Source organism: Camellia sinensis, chromosome 5, assembly GCF_055761805.1.
Source record: "Camellia sinensis isolate YWXY chromosome 5, ASM5576180v1, whole genome shotgun sequence".
NCBI lineage: Eukaryota > Viridiplantae > Streptophyta > Magnoliopsida > Ericales > Theaceae > Camellia > Camellia sinensis.
The window spans coordinates 104,930,935-104,950,402 of NC_138965.1; the positions used below are offsets into that span (position 1 = coordinate 104,930,935).

General features: G+C 35.0%; 1 protein-coding gene across 2 annotated transcripts; it reads right to left on the reverse strand.

Moving 5' to 3' along the window:
- Positions 1–54: 54 nt before the first annotated feature.
- LOC114320484 (leucine--tRNA ligase, cytoplasmic) lies at positions 55–9,744 on the reverse strand. 2 transcript variants are annotated; one of them, XM_028267545.2, is made up of 3 exons: positions 9,618–9,744; positions 2,107–4,193; positions 55–1,449 (listed from the first exon to the last, which is right to left on the reverse strand). In XM_028267545.2, exons 1-3 carry the CDS (start codon positions 9,701–9,703, stop codon positions 227–229), a joined length of 3,396 nt encoding a protein of 1,131 aa, XP_028123346.2. In that variant the 5' UTR covers positions 9,704–9,744; the 3' UTR covers positions 55–226. The 2 variants fall into 2 exon arrangements, with proteins under 2 accessions (XP_028123346.2, XP_028123347.2); XM_028267546.2 differs by having other exon boundaries at positions 9,505–9,628.
- Between the last annotated feature and the right edge of the window lie 9,724 nt (positions 9,745–19,468).

A 19,468-nucleotide genomic window follows, 5' to 3' on the forward strand; every position in this document is an offset into this window, starting at 1 on the left:
ACACATCTCACATCCTTGGTGATTAGTCAATGGATTAATACAAGAAGAATAAAGTTCTCCAAAAAACCAAAAACTACTTTCATTACTAATTGACTGCAGCCAGAGGATTCAAAATTCCATACAACACTGATGTATCAATTTTCAAAACAAAAATGACTTAAAAAGTGCAGACGAGTCTCAAGTAATTCAAAGAAAAATACCCACCATTATCAGTGGACGAAAAACTTTACTCGCTGAAGAACACAGCAGTTGGATTGCCTGGGGATGGTGGATTCTGATTTAGAACCGAGACATGGGACCCAGCTCTTGCAACAGCATCAGGATCTACTATGGACAAAATCTCCAACCGCTCGAGACCTAGCTGCCGCTTGACCAACTCTGAGTTCTCCTCTAGTACCGCCTTCTCACCAAAGGGCAGCCTCAAATCCAAAGCCTGAACGCCAACATCAATGACTTCATCTTTCTTGAACTTCAAGAAAGGCATACAAAGCTTCTGGATCTGCTTAAAATTCGCTTCCCGCCCAATTTCACTCTCCTGCAATGCCTTAACGATCTCTTGGTGAGGTGCAAAACTGCACGTGGCATTGTCAAACTTGCTTCGAAGTATGTTCAAGCATTCCCTTTTCCATCCATCGTATTGCTCGTTCACAAATATTAGTCCAACCATTGGTTTGCTTTGAAGACTCGACACATTTACCTTGGCTTTCTTTGAACCCGACACTTGTTTCTGAAGGAGCTTCCTCATTGAGACAATCGTGTCTTGCAAATATTTGTTGGCCTTTTGAAGGGTAAGATCGGGTAAATCAGCTTCAGGAAACCCTGCTTTGATGACTAAGCTGTTCTTCTTCAAAAGGTCATTCCAGACGAATTCAGCGTAATGTGGGCAAATCGGAGTTATAAGCCTCGTTTGGACATCCATAAACCGAAACACTAGATCCTGGTTCATACCCCCCGAGCCACAAGAAAACCTGTATTCGTCCCGAGCAGTTTGCAGATCATAAAACCCAGTTTTAAGAGCTTCCCTGAACAAATACTCGTTATAGTTCTTCTCAGTCATTTTCACAGCAATGTTTATCTCATTAGCAAAAACACGATCAGCAAAAGTAGTAGGGGGCCCACTTCGTAAAGATGACTCGGCTGAAAGAATTTCCTGCATCCATGCTATCTCTTTTGTGAGCCTTAAGATTGCAGCATTGGCTGTTTCAAATACGAAGTTTGCATCGTCCATTCCGTCCCCGGCATCAGCAAGAGAGAATCTAGTGGCATCAGCTGAGAATTCCTCAATAGCTTGGCGTAATGTCCTAAAATTCCCTGTAGACTTGGACATTTTCTCGGAATTTAGCATAATGTGTCCATTGCATCGAAACCCTTGAGGCCAATGGTGCTTGGGAAAAATTGCTGTGTGGTTATAGATGCAAAAAGTGAGATGATTCTGAATCAGATCTTTACCTGAAAGGGTGAATTCGAAATGTTAGTATGATGATATCAAGGAAAGAAAAGATGGATGTATGTAATATCAGTATTGTCGATCAATCAACAGAAAAAAAAAAAGAGAGGTAATTATGATGACGCAAAATTTACATAAAAAGGTTGTCACCACAGTGTTGAAGTGTTGTAAGAAAACACAGACTACCATGTTGCATCTTTTTTTTGGGCAAATTACACTCATAGTCTACATAGTTTGCGTCAAGTCAATTTAGTCCTTATAGTTTTAATTGCATCAGTTTTACCCTTTAATTTTTTACATTGAATCAGTTTAGTCCAATTGATTATTGCCTTTGGCAATGAGACTGAAATGAAAGGGGTAAAATAGTCCATTCACTCTTTATAGTGATTGAGGAGTTGACGTCGAATTGATTTTACCCAATTTCTTAACACATTATCAATTTAACTAAAGTGACACAACGAGAACAATTGAAAGGCAAAATTAATACAATTGGAACTACATAGACCAAATTGACATGAGGCAATTTACAGGGGACCACATGTATAATTTGCCTCTTTTTTTTTCTTTTTTTGGGTTGGGGGTGTGCACATGGTGTTGGTAGGCATCAATCAATAAGAAAGGAGAAAAAAAAACATAAAAAACAGAGAGAGAAAAACAACCTGAAACTCGAAGATCAAACGGATACCAATATTTGAACTCCTGCCTCATCTTATTAAGAAGAGTAGAAGATATATCTGATGATTTAGGGTAAGGGCCATCGCAAAACAAAAAATCCCAGACCTCATCGGTCAACTGCTCTGGCTTCACCGATGAAGTATCGCAGCCATACATATCACCTTTTTGTAATAGATGACAGACAGTATAATATGCCATGTAAATGGTCGAATCAGACAAGGACTCCACAAGAAACTCCTCATCCCAAGGAATACGAGTCCCAAGCCCAAAACTACGCGAACATGCCCACTGATTTAGCCAGCTCAATGTATGCACAAAGCCATGCCGAGTCTCATCACAGAAGAGATTCATATTAGTCAAGCACTCCTCTGCTGCCTCCTTCCAATTTGGTTCCCCGTAAGTGATGTACCATTGATCAGTCAGAGCCACAACACACTCATCCCCAGATCTTGAGATGACTTTCTTCTCAGGCTCACTGTACATCACAGCTTCTCCAAATTCTAGAATCTTGTTTCTGATCAAATTCTTCGCATCCTGGACTCTCATCCCTGCATATTCTCCTACAAGCATAGTTCCCTCATAGAACCCTCCTTTGTAGATTTTTTTCTTGGCCTCGTCAAGTTTTTGCCTCTCATTCTGGCTCTTGATCTTCATGTCTAAGCAAACCTTCTCAGCAGATTTATCTCCAAATTCAGGGGTGTTAATGATTGGAACGACATCAAATGGTAAGACCCACTCGTCCTTCACACCAAACTTAGCCCTAAAAGCTGGTTTTGATTTCAAGTCATGAAGAGTCATAAAATCATCAGGTGAATCACTGGGAACGCTTGTCACAATCCCAGTACCCTTGTCAGTGAGAATTGACAGCATAGGTAGAGAATAAATAACCTCATTGAATGACAAAGGAGATCTTAAAGGCAAACCAATTAAATCGTTACCAATCAGCTCAACCAAACAAGTAGGCTTTTCCGGGACTCGTGACAGTTTCTGATATGCAAGATTAAGAGCTGCCCTTTCTGTCAAGATAAAAACATCATTTTCATTGATCTCAAACGCTCCATATTTCCCCTCAGGTAATACCCACGCATTTGTTTGCCCATACATAGTCTCGGGTCTCAATGTTGCAGCTGCTAGGTACACTTTACGGCCCTCCAGAGCTCTCAACATTGGAGGAAGAGGTGGGATAACCTCCATTTTTATGAGAGTGTATTCTTGGGGAATAACACCTTCCCCTGATGCCCGATCATGATCAGCGCATGGCTGACCATCTAAGGGGGAATAAACAGTGTATCTCAGGTCCTTGACAATTTTCCCCAACTCCTTCAATTTCCTCATCTGCCACCGAACAAACGAATCAAAAAATGGGTTCATATCAGTTGTGATAAAAGTGCGCCTCCAATCACAGCCAAGGCCAAAAGCCTTCAGGTCTTCTACAGCTAGAGGGGGAAAATAAGACAGCCAGTAATATGGGTCCTGAAACTTGGAAATCTCGTCATCAGAGAGGCCATAACTCTGCATTATCTCCCACTGGTACTTATCACCGCCTGACTTGGCTGCTGCCTTGGACTTCTTGCTCTTAAATTTATCTGGTGCAACCTGGTCCCCTGCATTAGATTCCTCTGGTTGTGGTTCTGGATCAATGCTTTTCTCCTCTGCTGCAGTTGGAAAAGCAGGTGGGTTACCAAATTTCTGAATCTCCCGGCAAATTTTATCAGCCGAGGCCTTAATTGGCATCCCAGTACAATGAAAAGCAAAAGGTAAGAGCACATTGGCACCCCTCAGTCGGTGATAGGCTGCAGCAAATTCAAGTTTGGAGAGCGAGAATGCATGGCCCAAGTGAAGATAGCCATTCATGTATGGGAAAGGGAAGTTCCCAAAGAACTTCTCACCCAATTTGGGAGGCATTTCTAGAGAATCAGCCCTGAAAACTTCTCTCTCTTCCCACCACTTCTGAACCTGTGCCTCAATTTCCAGAAGCCGGTCTCTTCGTGCAAAGCTCTTCCCACCATCAGTGTTTGATGCCATCTCCTTACCAGCTATTGCTGTCTGCTGATCAACAAATTGACAGAAACTGCAGAAAAACAAACAAGGATCTTTAGGATAAACAATTAGGGGTGTACAAAATTCAGTTCGGTTTTGAGGAAAACATGAGAAACCTAAGCATAGAAAATGAAACAACGTAATCAACCTGTACGCTTTTAAAAAAAAAATTAAGTAAAAAGATTAAACATGCAATTTAAAGATAATGATTACATTTAAACTTGTGATGGAAAATTGAATACAAAAACCTTGCCTATCCCATTGAAGACAAACAGAAATATAATCAAAACAAACATAAAATAAAACAAAACAAAGACATCAATCAGATATTAAAAAAAAAAAAGAAAGAGGCATGAGATCGAATCACATAAGGGGTTGAGAGACAAAAAGAGTCCAGAGAAAGAGAAATTAGAGATGGAAGTTTAATAATAAGTTTAAAAAGCTAATTTGGGGTCAAAGTAAAACAAATGGAAACAAAGAGAAGGAAAGTGAAGGAAAAAAAAAAAAAAAAAAAACCTACACCCACTTGTATTAATATAAACCGTTTTATTATAAATCAAATGCCACCAGTCACCTTAGGTTACTATTCCGGTTCACGGTTCTGGGTCTTCAGATTCAGGGTGTGACATAACCTACACTTAAGACCATGCTTACTTTCTTACTACACCCTTACTCCAATGTTACTTCAAATAATCTCCAGTCTTGTGAAATTACCTACAAAACCCTGCACCGCAAAACTTGACAAGTGCTAAAATTTACATATAATAAAAAGTATATATTATGAATATCAAAACCAAATTAAATTTGGTACTTCACATGTCTGTGTATATATTAAATACATAAATCCAAACAAATACCCTTAAAAAGTGTTTATATATATTGTATTTTACGGTGAGGATTGGAGAAATTGGCTATTTTAATGGTAGAGCTTTCGCAAAAGACTTGGTTAAATATTCTGAAATGATAAGGAAGGCATACTGAAAACCGAAGGAAAACTGAAACAATTGGGCTGCAGGATTTGGAAAAAATGGGGCAATTTATACAAAATTTTCATATGGTTGAAAATCAAAGGTCCAAAATAATACACCCTCAATTGTGCATTTATATACCAGGGCTACTTCCTAACTATATTATTACTCCTATTTATTTACTCTAAATACCACAGAACTGGCCAAATACATAAACTATTTCTATTTGTATATGTAGCCTTTGTTTTCCCGCATAATTTGTATATGTAGCTTTTGTTAATCATAATTATCAAAAAGGGAGTTCTCATTATTTAAGAAAATATGAATCAAAATCAACATTTTTTTTTCTAAGAAATTATCCAAACACATCCTAATAAATCTAATTCAAAAACCGCATCCACCAAAAGTTGAGAACGTTTCAAACAAAAGCCCTAATAGGCTAATTTATAGTAATCAAATTGACAAATTCATGCAATAGTAAACAGGAAACAATAATAGAAACATTAATTTTAAAGATTACGGAAGATCTTAACTTTCAAGTAATTTACGATTCCAACTTTGAATGGAAGTAACTGCTATCTTCATAATAAAAAGGAAAATTTGATAACTCATTGAATGTAATTTGAGAGAGAGAGAGAGAGAGAGAGAGACACCAATCAATAATATCAGTGTGTGCTGTTATGTATATTGCTAAGAAACACAAACATGGACATGCCACATAGCATGGATAGGACAGGATACATGCACGCTGATATGAAATTTTTCAAAAAATGCATGAAACGACATGGGGGGTCCTGTTCAAAATATATAGTTTTATATATTTATTATATATCATGTAAATAAGTATTTTCGTTCAAAGATAATAAAAAACACAATATAACACTAATTTTTATTGTTTAATACTAGGATTGAGATATTGGAGCTCCTACAAAGCTTGTGAGTTAAAAACCCCATTTTCCTTATATAACATATAGATGTATAGATCTACATTGTTTTTCGTTTTATCATTAGATCCCAAATAATTTTGTTAAGATTTGTTCATGTATCTAAATGAAAGACACATACATCCCTCAAGTGTCTAAAGCGTGTTTGGGTCAAATTATTATTTTTTAAATAACATGACACATTTGGACTGTATTTGACACATGTCAAGAAGTGTCCGATGAGTGTCGATGTTCGACATGTGTCCAACACGAACACACTACGTTCTTAGAAGTGTCTTTTCTTCTTATGTGTACAGTTGTGGTAATAATGGAGCTACATCGTCATCTTGGTGATCCTTTTCTATTATTGCAAGTTTTATCTGTCATTAAAGAAAGATGGAATAATATGTATAGATCTACATTGTTTTTCGCTTTACATTAGATTCAAAATTATTTTATTCAAATTTGTAATGTGTTTGATGTATGTTTAAATGACGGACATGTATCCCATAAGTGTCTGAAGTGTGTCCGGTCTAAATTTTTTAAAAAATAACATGACACATTTGGGTGTGTATCTAACATATGTCGAGAAGTGTCCAAAAAGTGTCGATATCCGTCATGTGTACAACATGAACGTACTACATTATTATAAGTGTCCATGCTTCGTGTGCGTGTAGTTGTGGTAATAATGGAGCTGCGTCATCATCTTGGAGATCTTTTTCTACTATTGCAAGTATTATCTGTCATTCATTTTCATAGCTATCTTTTTCAAATTTCTTTTTTCTTTTATTGTTCAGGCGAGTATAAGAATTGCATTATTACGAGGGCAATTGAAGCTTTTTTTTTTTTTTTTTTTTTTTTTGTTTTTTAAAGGAAATTATTAAAGGTAAAAACTTAAATATAATTCCATTAATATAGGTTGTGTTAGTGGGTGGCCAATAGAATTAAGTCACGTGACCAACACTGTGAGGTTCAACATTAACTCATGATTGGGCAAGATAACCACATGGCTAACTGTTATTAAAAGAATGAAAAGAATTTTTTGGCTTTTTCATGAATGAGGTAGAGGCCATGTATATATAATAAATTCATGATACAATAGGAAACGATATAAATAAGGAAACAATATTAAATTAGTGATTGACACAATCACAGATTATATGCATAATACTGAAAATAAAAAGATTCTATGTACTCCAATTTCTATATTATATTCAATACTCCCTCTCAAGCTCGTGTAAAGATATTTAACAATCGCAGCTTACCAATGGATGACTGGAAGAAGCCGGAAAAAACTCAACAGTTAGTCCAAATAAATGCTACCGAACAAATTCGGTAATCCACTAAATAAAAAAGCCAAAAAGTGCTTAATACATCAGCACCACACCCTAGAAAGGGAAAAAAAACAAGGACTGAACTGCCCTAGAAGAGTTGTCGAAGCATCTATGGCTAGGAAACACCCCGGTCGGCAACCAACAAGACCCTGGTCGGCATCAGAGGCCAGATTCTATATACTCTAATTTCTATATTCAACATCATTAACCACTTGCGCCACCTGCATGCAAATCTTTTTTCCATTGTTAAACCACCTATTTCAGTTAACAAGAAAAAAAAATGAGTGAAAGGTCAAAATAGCTCTTCTTTTTCTATGATTTCATTTGCTAAATCAAGCGCGCAAAGGTATTTTGATTTCTTATCTTAAACCCCTCCTTGGCTTCAATGTTACTAGCCTATTTCTCACTCTCTTTCACTCTCTGTGACCTATCCCCTTTTCTTTTCTTCTTCCTTGTTTCCCTTTTTTCCCTTGTCCTTTTCATTTGGCTCTTCCCTAAAAATCAGTTTGCTCAATGTTTTTCTCCCTAAATACCAATGACCACCACATAGTTTGGTGGAAATTGATTTTTTAGAAAAGACTTGATCAATTTTTTCCCAGATGGTGGCACTTCCTCTTTCTATAATTCTTCCATCTACTTCTTTCCGTCTCTAGCTTGATCAAAGCATGTGAGATGTGTTTGGTTGTATGGTGATGCAAAAATACTAATCCTAGTGATGTGGTGGTGAGAAGAGTGCAAGGACTTAGAGGTGGTAACTAAAACTGAACTTTTCAAAAATTAATAAATAAATAAAGGGAAAGAAAAAGAAAAGAGAGAGAAAGGAAGATCAACTAGCAGTAACATGTGGGAGACATGTTTCAGGGAGGAAATGAAATTAATTTTTTTCCTCAATCTAAGTTCTAATTCTAACAAATAAAACCATGAAAAAAACACGTAGTTATGGTTTTACACCATTTGGTTCCTTGTTAACTTGCCCCTAGAAGGGATAGGTTAACAGTACCCTTTGGTATATGTATATATATAGGTTGCTTCTAAATACACTTCTCTACAGCCACCTTTGTGAAGCATGGTTCCTATTGTGTAAAGAGGGACTGTGCTTCACAAAGGTTATACACAATTTTTGTGGAATTTTTGTAGGGTGCAAGGACTGCGCACGGTTCCTATTGTGAACACTGTAGATGGTAGAATACATTTTACTTTATAGTAAATTGGAATAATATTTTTATTAAACAATTACGTGATTCAATCAAAATGGGCTCAGAAGAGAGAGTCAAGGGTACTATTCTACTCAACTTACACAAACATGTAAATATAACCCTATTTATATAAACATTAAAAACTTTAGATATAGAGGTAAGATTGTTAAGATTAAAGCATATCCTAAATGGATCCAGATTCTCTCCATTTCATACGGGAAACAAAAATCTTGCCCTTATACTAAAATTGAGGTAAGCAATAAGAGAACTTCAAACATTTTCATCAGATTGTTTTATAAATCATTCATGCAATAGATTCCTAGGGTTTAGGTTCAGAAAGAAAACTAAGAAACAAGATATTTCTCGTCAGATTGTTTTATCAATCATTCATGTAAACACATGATCACAGATTGAACTAAAATTTGAATCAAAGAAGAAATCCACACTCTATTTTACATTGAACATCATTTTTTTTATATAGAACCACTTAGCATAAAAAGTTTACATCTCTCTAGTTTTCCGGTGCTTGGCTGTAAACCCACAAATATTTTTCAGAAGCCCAATACTTCAACATAATAGACACACAACTCAAATTGGCATTTTGTCAAACACAACATATACACATAATGGAAGCCCAATACTTCAAATTTATAGACACACAACTCAAATTGGCATTTTTTCAATACATAATGAAAACCCAACACCTAAACTTCTTAGACACACAGCTCAAATTGGCATTTTGTCAAACACAATACATGAACACAGTTTATCAAACTCATTCAAATACACAACAAAACTAGTCTATGTGCAAATGCAATTCATGCTTTTGTGAAGAGTTTTGGCGACAAATTAAGATCAACAATATTCAAAGTGAAAACTTCCTCAACACTGTCGAACTCAACTAGTGAAAAAATGACTTACGGATCTGGAAAATTTACAGGTAAAACATATTTTTATCATGTAATTTTGAAATGAATCGGAACAGAAAAAATAAATCTGAAGCAAACGGCGCTTAGGGTTGGGGTTTTGCTTACCTTTTGAATTTGACGAAGAGAGGAGAGGACCACCACCTTTGCTGTGAGAGAAAGAGCGTGTGAGAAATGTCAAGCAGAAAACGCATGACTTGAGAATTTGGGTCAAAAATAAAATAAATGAAAATGTTTGAAGTGTTGTGAAAGGATAAATTACACTTTGCCCCCCTATATTTTATATCAAATCTCACTTTGCCTCTTACACATGAAATTATGACAATCAACCCCTTATATTTCTAGTCAAATTCGAGTTTGATGCTTGCACATGAAATCGTAACAATCAATCTCTTATACTTTTACTCAAATCTCACTTTGGTCCCTACACAAGTGTCAATGTCCTTTTTCTGTTACTTCATTTTTAAATTTTTAACAAAATCTAATTATGTGACAAAAAATGTGACTACGAAATGAGAGTAAAAGAGAAAAATCATCTATGTTTCCCACCAATACATTTTGTCTAACATGATAAGCATATGAGAGTTATATAAACTAATATATATATATATATATATATATATATATATATGTTCGTATGATAAAAATTGGGACAAAAAAGCAAGAAAGTAGAGTTTTGAAATTTAAAAAAAAATGTGACAAAAGAAATCAAAAAGAAAGAAAGATAAATAGATAGAAGATTATGTTATAGTGAAAAGTAGAATTTTGTGATTTCAATTTATGCAAAACCCTAGTTCATATTCTTAATTGTTCATAATCTGCGTTTTATTTTAGCCTAATACAATTATATTTTGATATAAATTTTGAGATAAAGTGTGTATTGGTGAAAGATTTAAATAATTTAGCAACAGAAATGGAATATTGACACTTGTGTAGGGATCAAAATAAGATTTTACCAAAAGTATAAGGGGTTGATTGTCACAATTTCATGTGCGAGGACCAAAATGAGATTTGACTAGAAGTGCAGGGGTGGACTGTTAGGATTTTATGTGTTGGGGCCAAAGCGAGATTTGGTATAAAGTATAAGGGTGCAAAGTGTAATTTACTCGTCGTGAAATTAGTGAAAAGTATTTTAAAGTATGTAAAAAAAACAATCGAAAATTTTAATACACTACGCCAAAACAGGGCATTAACGGCGGTTTTTTTAACGGCGGTAACGAAAACCGCCGTTAATTTATCATTAATGGCAGTTTCATTACCGCCGTTAAAAAAACTGCCACTAAAGTGTCTTTAACGACGGTAATGAAACCCTCTATTAACGGCGGTAACAAAACCGCCGCTAATGCCCAATCATTACTGCCATTAATGACGGCGGTCTTTGCCGGCGGAGCTCCGGCGAAACTTCGGCGTGCTCCGGCGAAACTCCGGCGAGCTCCGGCGAAACCATCTACAATAAAGTAAAAGTAATGTTTAAATATTTATTTAGGGAATATATTTCATGAAGAGTGGCTATGGCAGAGTGGTTAGTGTGGGTGGATGAGAGGTCTTGGGTTTAAAACTTGGGGAGTGCAAGAAGAAAGAATTATTTTTTGAAAAAATCTGAACCTATTTATGGCGGTAAAAAACCGCTGTTTTTGGTCGACTTTTAACGACGGTAATTTACTTTTTTACGACGGTTGTACTTTTTCCGACACGCCCATAAACGGCGGTAACGAAACCGCCGTTAATACCGCCGTTAAAAGTTTTAACGGCGGTTTTACAGCCTTTAACGGCGGTAAAAAACTGCCGTTAAAGCTCAATTTTGGCGTAGTGATATATACACCTTTTAAAGATGTGTACCTAAACGTGAGAATTTGACACGTAATTCGTTAATACGATTCGAATCGTATATGTAATTAGAAGATTACTGTTAATCATTTTTGGACTCAAATCTGAATATGACACAACCCGAAAATAGGAATATTAAATGGGTTGTGTCTGAGTTGAACACGCAAAATTCGAAATGAACACGTTTGACCCGCATAAAAATTCGTGTTGACACGTTGTCACGAACGTATTATTGATACATATGCAACCCAAATGCAACTTGAATTTAGTATTATTAAGATCTTGAGTAATTCATTCTCATCCGTTAGATTAAAACTTAAATCTCTATATAATATATATACCTAAGAAGTGCAACCCTAAATTAATAATTATTTTCATTGTGTGTAATGGATTAATGATGAATATTTTTAATTATTTTCATAGATATTAACATATATATATTATCATTGTGTGTCAATGTTTAAACAAGTTATTCTTATACAAGTGAAGTAAAATAAGTTTTTAATTTTTAAGGTAAAATTATAAATACGCTCCTTGAGATTTGATTAAAATACAAATTATTCCATGTAGTTATAGAAATTACATCTCGCCCTCTAAAGTTTCTAATTTCATAACAGATGACCCCTTTTATCAATAAATCATCAAGCCAATTAACAGTTTTTAATAATATCAGAAATATATTTCCTTTAATAATTCAGATAATTTTATTATTGTAAAAAATTCTGTTAAATAAAAAATTCTTACAATGAGTATTTGTAATTTTTCAGGAGGTGTATTTGTAATTTACCCTTTTTTTTTTCTTTTCAATAGGCGGTATAATTCGCTTATAATCTGAAATATGAACTTTTGTTAACCGTATTAAGCGTGCCATGCTAGGTTGACACGATTATAAGTAGGTCGGGTCAGTTTCAAAATATTTGACACGTTTAATTAAACGGATTGTGTTAGTGTTGGATTGTCTTGAACACAAACCCGATATGACACGACACAGCACAATTCCCACCCTTACTATATGCACCCTTAATTATACCATTCTCTTTTTCAATTATAACGATTTTTTTCCCCTCTAATTATGTCTCATGTTGTGTTTGGTTTTGATATTTTTTTTAGTTATGACTCAAAAAATATAAAATTACGTCATTTTCTTCTTTAATTATAAAATGCATTGAGTAATGTATACCACAGTATTTCCCCAAAACATATATCATTATTTTTATGTATGTGTTCCTTGTATCCCAAAGGCATTTTCTTGTGAGTTATTTGTTAGTATGACCTAGTATTAAAAGAGTTATTGAATATGAAAGAAACATGTAAATTTTATTAGATTATTATTTTGTGAGATAAGGAAGAATGGACTGATGGTAATTCTATTTACACAACAAAATTAACTAATTACACAACTAATAAAAATTCAAAATTTTGATTTTATCTCTGTTATACCAACTATACGATCCTTTTTACACCACTAACTTTCAAACTCTAATTCTATCCATCACCTCCAATAGCCATTGTCGCCATCTCCGGTAACTGACCTGCGATCCCTCCTTTACTGATGTCCCTTTCCACTACCGCCACTTCCTTTTAATTCCCTTTATAACTACCATTTTCAACCACCTCAAACTTTCATTCCTCCATTGCGATAGCCTTCTTAGTTGCCCTCCGCCTTTGTGACTCCCCTTCTAGCATTTTCCTCCATCGTCGCGTCTCTTCTCCCAATAATTTCATTTATTGTTATTCTTCTCCCAGTGGTGACTCGTCTCTGTCATGATCCAACCCACGAATCCTTCATGTCCTTTGTCATCATGAGAGAGAGAGAGAGAGAGAGAGAGAAGTTTTAGAGATAGGATTTGGCAAAGAAGAACAAGAAGATGACATGAGGTCGCGATTTGCAGGGAATAAGAGATGGTGCGTAGGAGGTAGATGTAGGAGCTGGATGATGGTTCTGGGAGAAAGAAGGGTGGCAGGAAAATAGGGGAAGGTTGTTAAAGGTAGAAGACGGTTGGCCGATGGTGGGACAAGGTTGTCGGAGTTATGACGGTTCCGATTTAGACCTGACCATTTCATGTTCTTAGATCCGAAATTCCATGTATTTAATAGTTGTTTATAACCTCTTACTCTTATTGTTAGTTGAGTTTGGTCGTTTGGGAGTTGTTGGTTATGTTTGAAATAGGTTGGGAGTTAGTTTTTCAAAAGAGTTATTGTCCAGTCCATTGCTTCTTCGCTCGAGTGGTGTTTTGGTTACCCGAGTAGTATTTGAGATCTCTCAGTATTTTGTAGGTCTGCAAAACTTTTGAGAGTAGGGTGATCTTCGCTTGAGTGGTATTTCTTGCGCTCGAGTGGTTTTCTACAGTTTGTAAAACTTCTGGAAGAGTGTTATTGTGCGCTCGAGCGGTGTTCTTGGTCGCTCGAGCGGTGTCACTTATTGTGTCTGAAGCTCCAATGGTGGCTTGGTCGCTTGAGCGGTTTGTGCGTATATCAGATCGAAAAAAGGGAATTTTTGTCACTTTTTCATTTCCTCTCTTTCTCTAAAGCATTTCTAAACCTAATTTCTTCACCCTTTTTCTCTAGTTCTTGCCTAAACACCTCAAATACACTCAAATCTATTGATCTTGCCGCTCTTGTGCTCTGGAGAAAAGGTAGAACTCATTAAGGAGAACATTTTAATCGATGAAAACTTCCATTTTGATTCCGTCTCAAGTTAGGGCTTGCTCTCTTCTTCTCCTAAACTTGAGGTAGGGATTTCTTCTACCTTCTAATATGATTCTTAATTTAGTTATGTGTTCCTTATCAAGTATTGAGATTTGGAAAATAGGGATTTTGATTTAGGGTTTTGATTTTGAAATGTAAAAGAAAGGTTTTCAAATGGGTTCTTGAGAAAGGTTGTGGGAATGTGTTTATTGTTGAGTAAAATGTTGAAATGTTGGAAATCTTTTCTTTAGAACTGCTTTACGAAGTAAACGGTGTGCGATTTGAAAATCGTAAATGTTTGATTTATGAAAGAAAAAGGAATGATGTTGGGTTTTTAAAATGATGAAATAAATTTATATGTTGATAATGAGGGTGGAGTTTGATATATGTATCACTCCTATTTTAAAAAAAAATTATGAGATTATACTTGTTATGGAAATTATTTGTTGAGTAAAAATATTTATTTTGGGCTATTGGTGGATGATAGCTTTGATTGTTGTAGAAATTGCATGAGGATTAAGTCAATTAAAACTAATTACTCATAAATCTTGCATTTGAGCATTGTTTCATACTTAAACTTTGAAAATGTTTTGTTTTGAGAAAAAATGGTATATACCTTGGTAAATTTGATTAGAGGGTGTAGTTGTGGTTATTATGTTGGCCTGTGTGTCCTTGGTGAAAGTCCAAAAACCTGTGTAGTTAGGCCGATCCTTTCAGTTAGTACGGATAAAATGACTTTGGTAGTTCTTGCATAGCCTATTAGCAGACATGTACCTAGAGATTCTCAGTGTTTTGTATCCACTGTCCTATTTTCTAAAACATCCCCAAATAGTTCAGAGTATACTCAAAATAATTTATCTTAGACCAAGTCATGAGAAATAATACATTTCTCTAATATTTTTCTAGATTCAACATCCAAAAATCAATCTATACCAGAAAACAGATTGAAAAGGACAAGATATGCTTAAAACCATACATATAACTCAAAGAATAACATCCTTACCTTAAGACTTTGCGAAGAAAGAATGAAAAGTTACGAAACCAACGATGTTAATATCTGATCTCCACAGTACACCATGTAGTCGTTAACCAGCTCTCCAAAATTAATGAAGGCACCAAGGTTAAAATCTCAATGGATAGTGAGAGATCAAGGAGTAAATGAAGTGGGTTGGAGGGTTTCTAAAGAGAGATGAGAGAAAAGGGAGTGAGAGTTAATGTAAAGAGAGAGTGAAGTGAAAAGTGATGAAAAAGTGAGTAAGGCTCAACTTTTGAAGTGATTTGACTTAATTTTCGGAGCTAATACTCGACAGACCGCTCGAGCGACCAATAATGCGCTTGAGCGAACAGTTCAATTTGAAAGACCGCTCGAGCGATGAATTCTTTGCTCAAGCCTGCAAACCAAAGTATTGGAAGGTCGAATTCACCGCTCAAGCGATCAAAAGACCGCTCAAGCGGTCTCAACCTAAAAGTGAGACTATGAACTACCAAAACACTGGCCAACCTTCCCGGTTTCTCACCAACACCCAAAAGTGCAAGATGACATCTCAGAATACAGAAGGAGGTACCTAACTAAACAACCACGAGGGAGAATGGATAACAACACAAGCTTCAAAAGGTTTAACAATGAAGAAGACACATAAAGGGACAACGGTTACTAAAAATGCACTCAATTGCTTTAAAGGAGTCGGGACATCACAGATTCCAAAAATATATATATATATATATATATTTTTTAAAAACGGATATCCAAATCAAAAGTTATTAAATTTATAACTTTTGAAATACATTCAAAATCTAAAAATAGTTGTTGCTTGTGCTCACAGCTGTAAGTAAGAGCGTTTATGAGACGGTTTGGTTTGGTTTGGTTTAATACTAAATTTGAATCCAACCCAATCATGATCAGTTCCAAATTTTTGGACCCATAACCAAACCAATCATGTATTAGAACCAACCCAACCCAACCCAAAGTAGCTCGGGTTGGAACCATGGTTCTACTATATTAAAAACAAGCAAATTAATCAATAATAAATAATTAAAATAAACAAGTCTTTAACATCTAAACATAACACAAACAAAGAGCAAATATTATTTAGAGATTATTTCATTTTTACCTCTATACTTTGTCACGATTTTCAATGACTCCCCCAGACTACTCTTATTTTCACACGTACCCTTATACTATTTAATTTACTATCAATTTTGCCCTTGCTGTGAAATTTGAAACGGAAAAAGTTAAAAAAAATACATTTTGGCCCCAAATTTCAAAAGAAAGATGCAGACCCCCCATTTTTCCTACCAACAAACCACCACTTCAAGCCCTTCTATCTCTTTCGTCATAATTCTGTTTCGATTCATTTTTACGTCGTTAGATTCAACTCACGGTCTAGTTTTCGTATCACATCTCACACGTCTCGTTCTTTTTCTTTTTGCATGCTATCGGAGATCCGAAAGTTGATAAAAAAAAAGACTTTTCTTCTCGTTTTGACTTTTCTTTGAGCCATCTTTCGGACTTCATATCTTTCTCCATTCTTGATGGTTCTACTTCATTCTTTCGACATTCTCTTCACCTCACTTCCTATTTCGCCCTACACTACCTTGCTTTCTCACTTCTTTGTGTAATTGGTGGTTTTGGTATGTCGAAATTTTTTCGAAAATTAATTTTAAAAATTTCAAAACATTCATCTTTGGTTTCTTTCTTCTCCATCTTCCTCATTCTTCTTCTTCTTCACTTATAACATGATATGGAGCATGGTTCTAGGTAGTAACAGAATTGGTGATGGCGGTGGTGGTGGCGGTTCGGTAATAGCGGTGGGTTTGGTGTTGTAAGTTGGTGGTGATGGTAATGCTCATGGTGGCGGTAATGGAACTTGGTTGTGAAAAATGTAGATTTGGTGGTAATGGCAGTAATGGAACTTGGTTGTGAAAAATGTGGATTTGGTGTTGTGAGGTGGTGGTGATGGTAATGCTCATGGTGGTGGTAATGGAACTTGGTTGTGAAAAAGGTGGGTTTGGTGTTGTAAGGTGGTAGTGATGGTAATGCTCATGGTGGCGGCGAAGTTGGTCGTTCGGGTGGTGATGTTGGTGAAGTTGATGGTTGAGATTGCATATGCCCGAAGAATATCACTTTCAACAATGTCATTCGAGCACTTTGTGTCATGGGAAGAGTGGAGGAAGCATTGTCGGTATTAGTCTTCATGCGTCGAGGAGGTTCAGTCATCACAAAGATTTCTTTCAACATTTTGATTTGTGAGTTCAATTGACAAGGCAGACGGTTGAGTGCTTGCAATGTGTATGACGCTGCATTGAAAATAGGTGTAATTCCGGAAAGAGAGCCTAGAGGATATTTAACTGAGAGAAAAACTCTTATTTGACATGTTTAGATTCATATCATGATAGAGTAGTCATAGCAAATAGAGAAATTAATAGGTGCTCATTAATTTGTAATTCAACATTAATGGCTATAACAACAAAACCTTTATTCTAATACAAAATCAGCTATGTGCTACAAGATTTTTCTTAACAATACAACTTTCTTTTGTTCTTGGCAAAACAATTGAGGTTTGCATCTCATTTACGATCCAAGTCTAAATGGGCACGATGTTCCATTCAAATGGACTGAGAAAATTCCAGTAGAAAAGATGATATGTATGTATATAATTGAGGAATTAGAAAAAGATCACTACCTGAATCACGAACTCCACCGGCACTGAACTCCATTACCGCCACCACCACTATCACTAGTTCCGTTACCACCTAGAACCATGTTTCACATCATGTTATAGGTGAAGAAGAAGAATAAGAAGAATGAGGAAGATGAAAAAGAAAGAAACAAAAGATGAATGTTTTGAAATTTTCGAAATTAGTTTTTAGACAACTTTCGGCATACCAAAACTGCCTATTACACGAAATAGTGAGAAAGCGAGGTAGTGTAGGGCGAAGTAGGAAGTGAGGTGAAGAGAATGACGAAAGAATAAAATAGAACCGTCAATAATTGAGAAAGATATGAAGTCCAAAAGATGGCTCAAAGAAAAGTCGAAAACGAGAAGAAAAGTCTTTTTTTTTTTTATTATCAACTTTCGAAGCTCTGATAGTATGCAAAAAGAGGAAGAGTGAAATGTGTGAGATGTGATACGAAAACTAGACCGTGAGTTAAATCCAACGATGTAATAATAAGGCGAAACAAAGTTATGACGAAGGAGATAGAAGGGCTTGAAGTGGTGGTTGTTGGTGGTGGTTTGCTGGTAGGAAAAAAGTGGGTCTGCATCTTTCTTTTGAAATTTGGGGTCAAAATGTAATTTAAAAAAATTTTTCCGTTTCAAATCTGACGGCTGGGGCAAAATTGATAGTAACCTAAATAGTATAGGGGTACGCGTGAAAATAAGAGTAATCTGGGGAAGTCATTGAAAATCGTGACAAAGTATAGAGATAAAAATGAAATAATCTCTATTATTTAATGCAAGCCAATACAAATTAAGTTCAACTCAAGTTTAAATATAATCAATACAAATAAAATTCATTAATACAATCAATACAAATTAAATCAATTGCGAAGTTTGACTCAAGTTTCTAGTACTTTCTTTATTTATCTAATAATTCTTGTATATGAAAAATTATTAGCTATAATCAAGTCTATTGTAATAGAATAATAAGATAAAGATATGTCAATATAAATAACATTTATATATATATATGTTCGGTTCTCCAATTGGTTGGGTCTAGACAAGACCTAAATCAAAAACCAACCCAATTTTATTAGTTTAATGATTTGAAGACTTAAAATCAAATCAATGCACTCAAAACTAACTCAACTCAACCCAACCCAACTCAACCCAAATATATCGGTTTAGTTTGATTTTTCGATTCACGGGAAGTGTAAGGATATTTTAGTCCAAAATAAGACACTGAAAAAGTAGAGGACGAAAATCAGCATGTATTTTTTTTTTTTTTTTGTTCTTAAACTAGTAAAGAACTATAATGGGAGAGTTGAAAAAAAAAATCCCATTTCTAAATGGTGTAATTTTATTTTTATTTATTTAAAATTATGCTAAACAAAATCACGAACAACCCTATGGTCAGATCACGTTAGCCGGCAGAATCCCTAGATAGACTAATCATATGTTTTGGTTTAATATTTAAAAATTATTTTTGAGTAAATTTTTTGTTTATTTTTGGTGATTTTTTAAAAATATTTTTTAATTAATTTTTTATTTTATAAATTCATCAGCATTTAAATGCATCTAAAAAAATAAAAATAAACTAAAATATAAAAAGAAAATTTACTAACAAATGAAAACTCAAACAAATTGAGTGAATATTTTTTTATATTTTAGGCAAAAAAATTTAAAACCTTTTAGATGCATTTAGATTATATGCATTTAAAAAGTAAAAAAACAAAATTGACAAAAAATGAAAAAAAAAAAAAAAACCACTAATGACAAACGAAA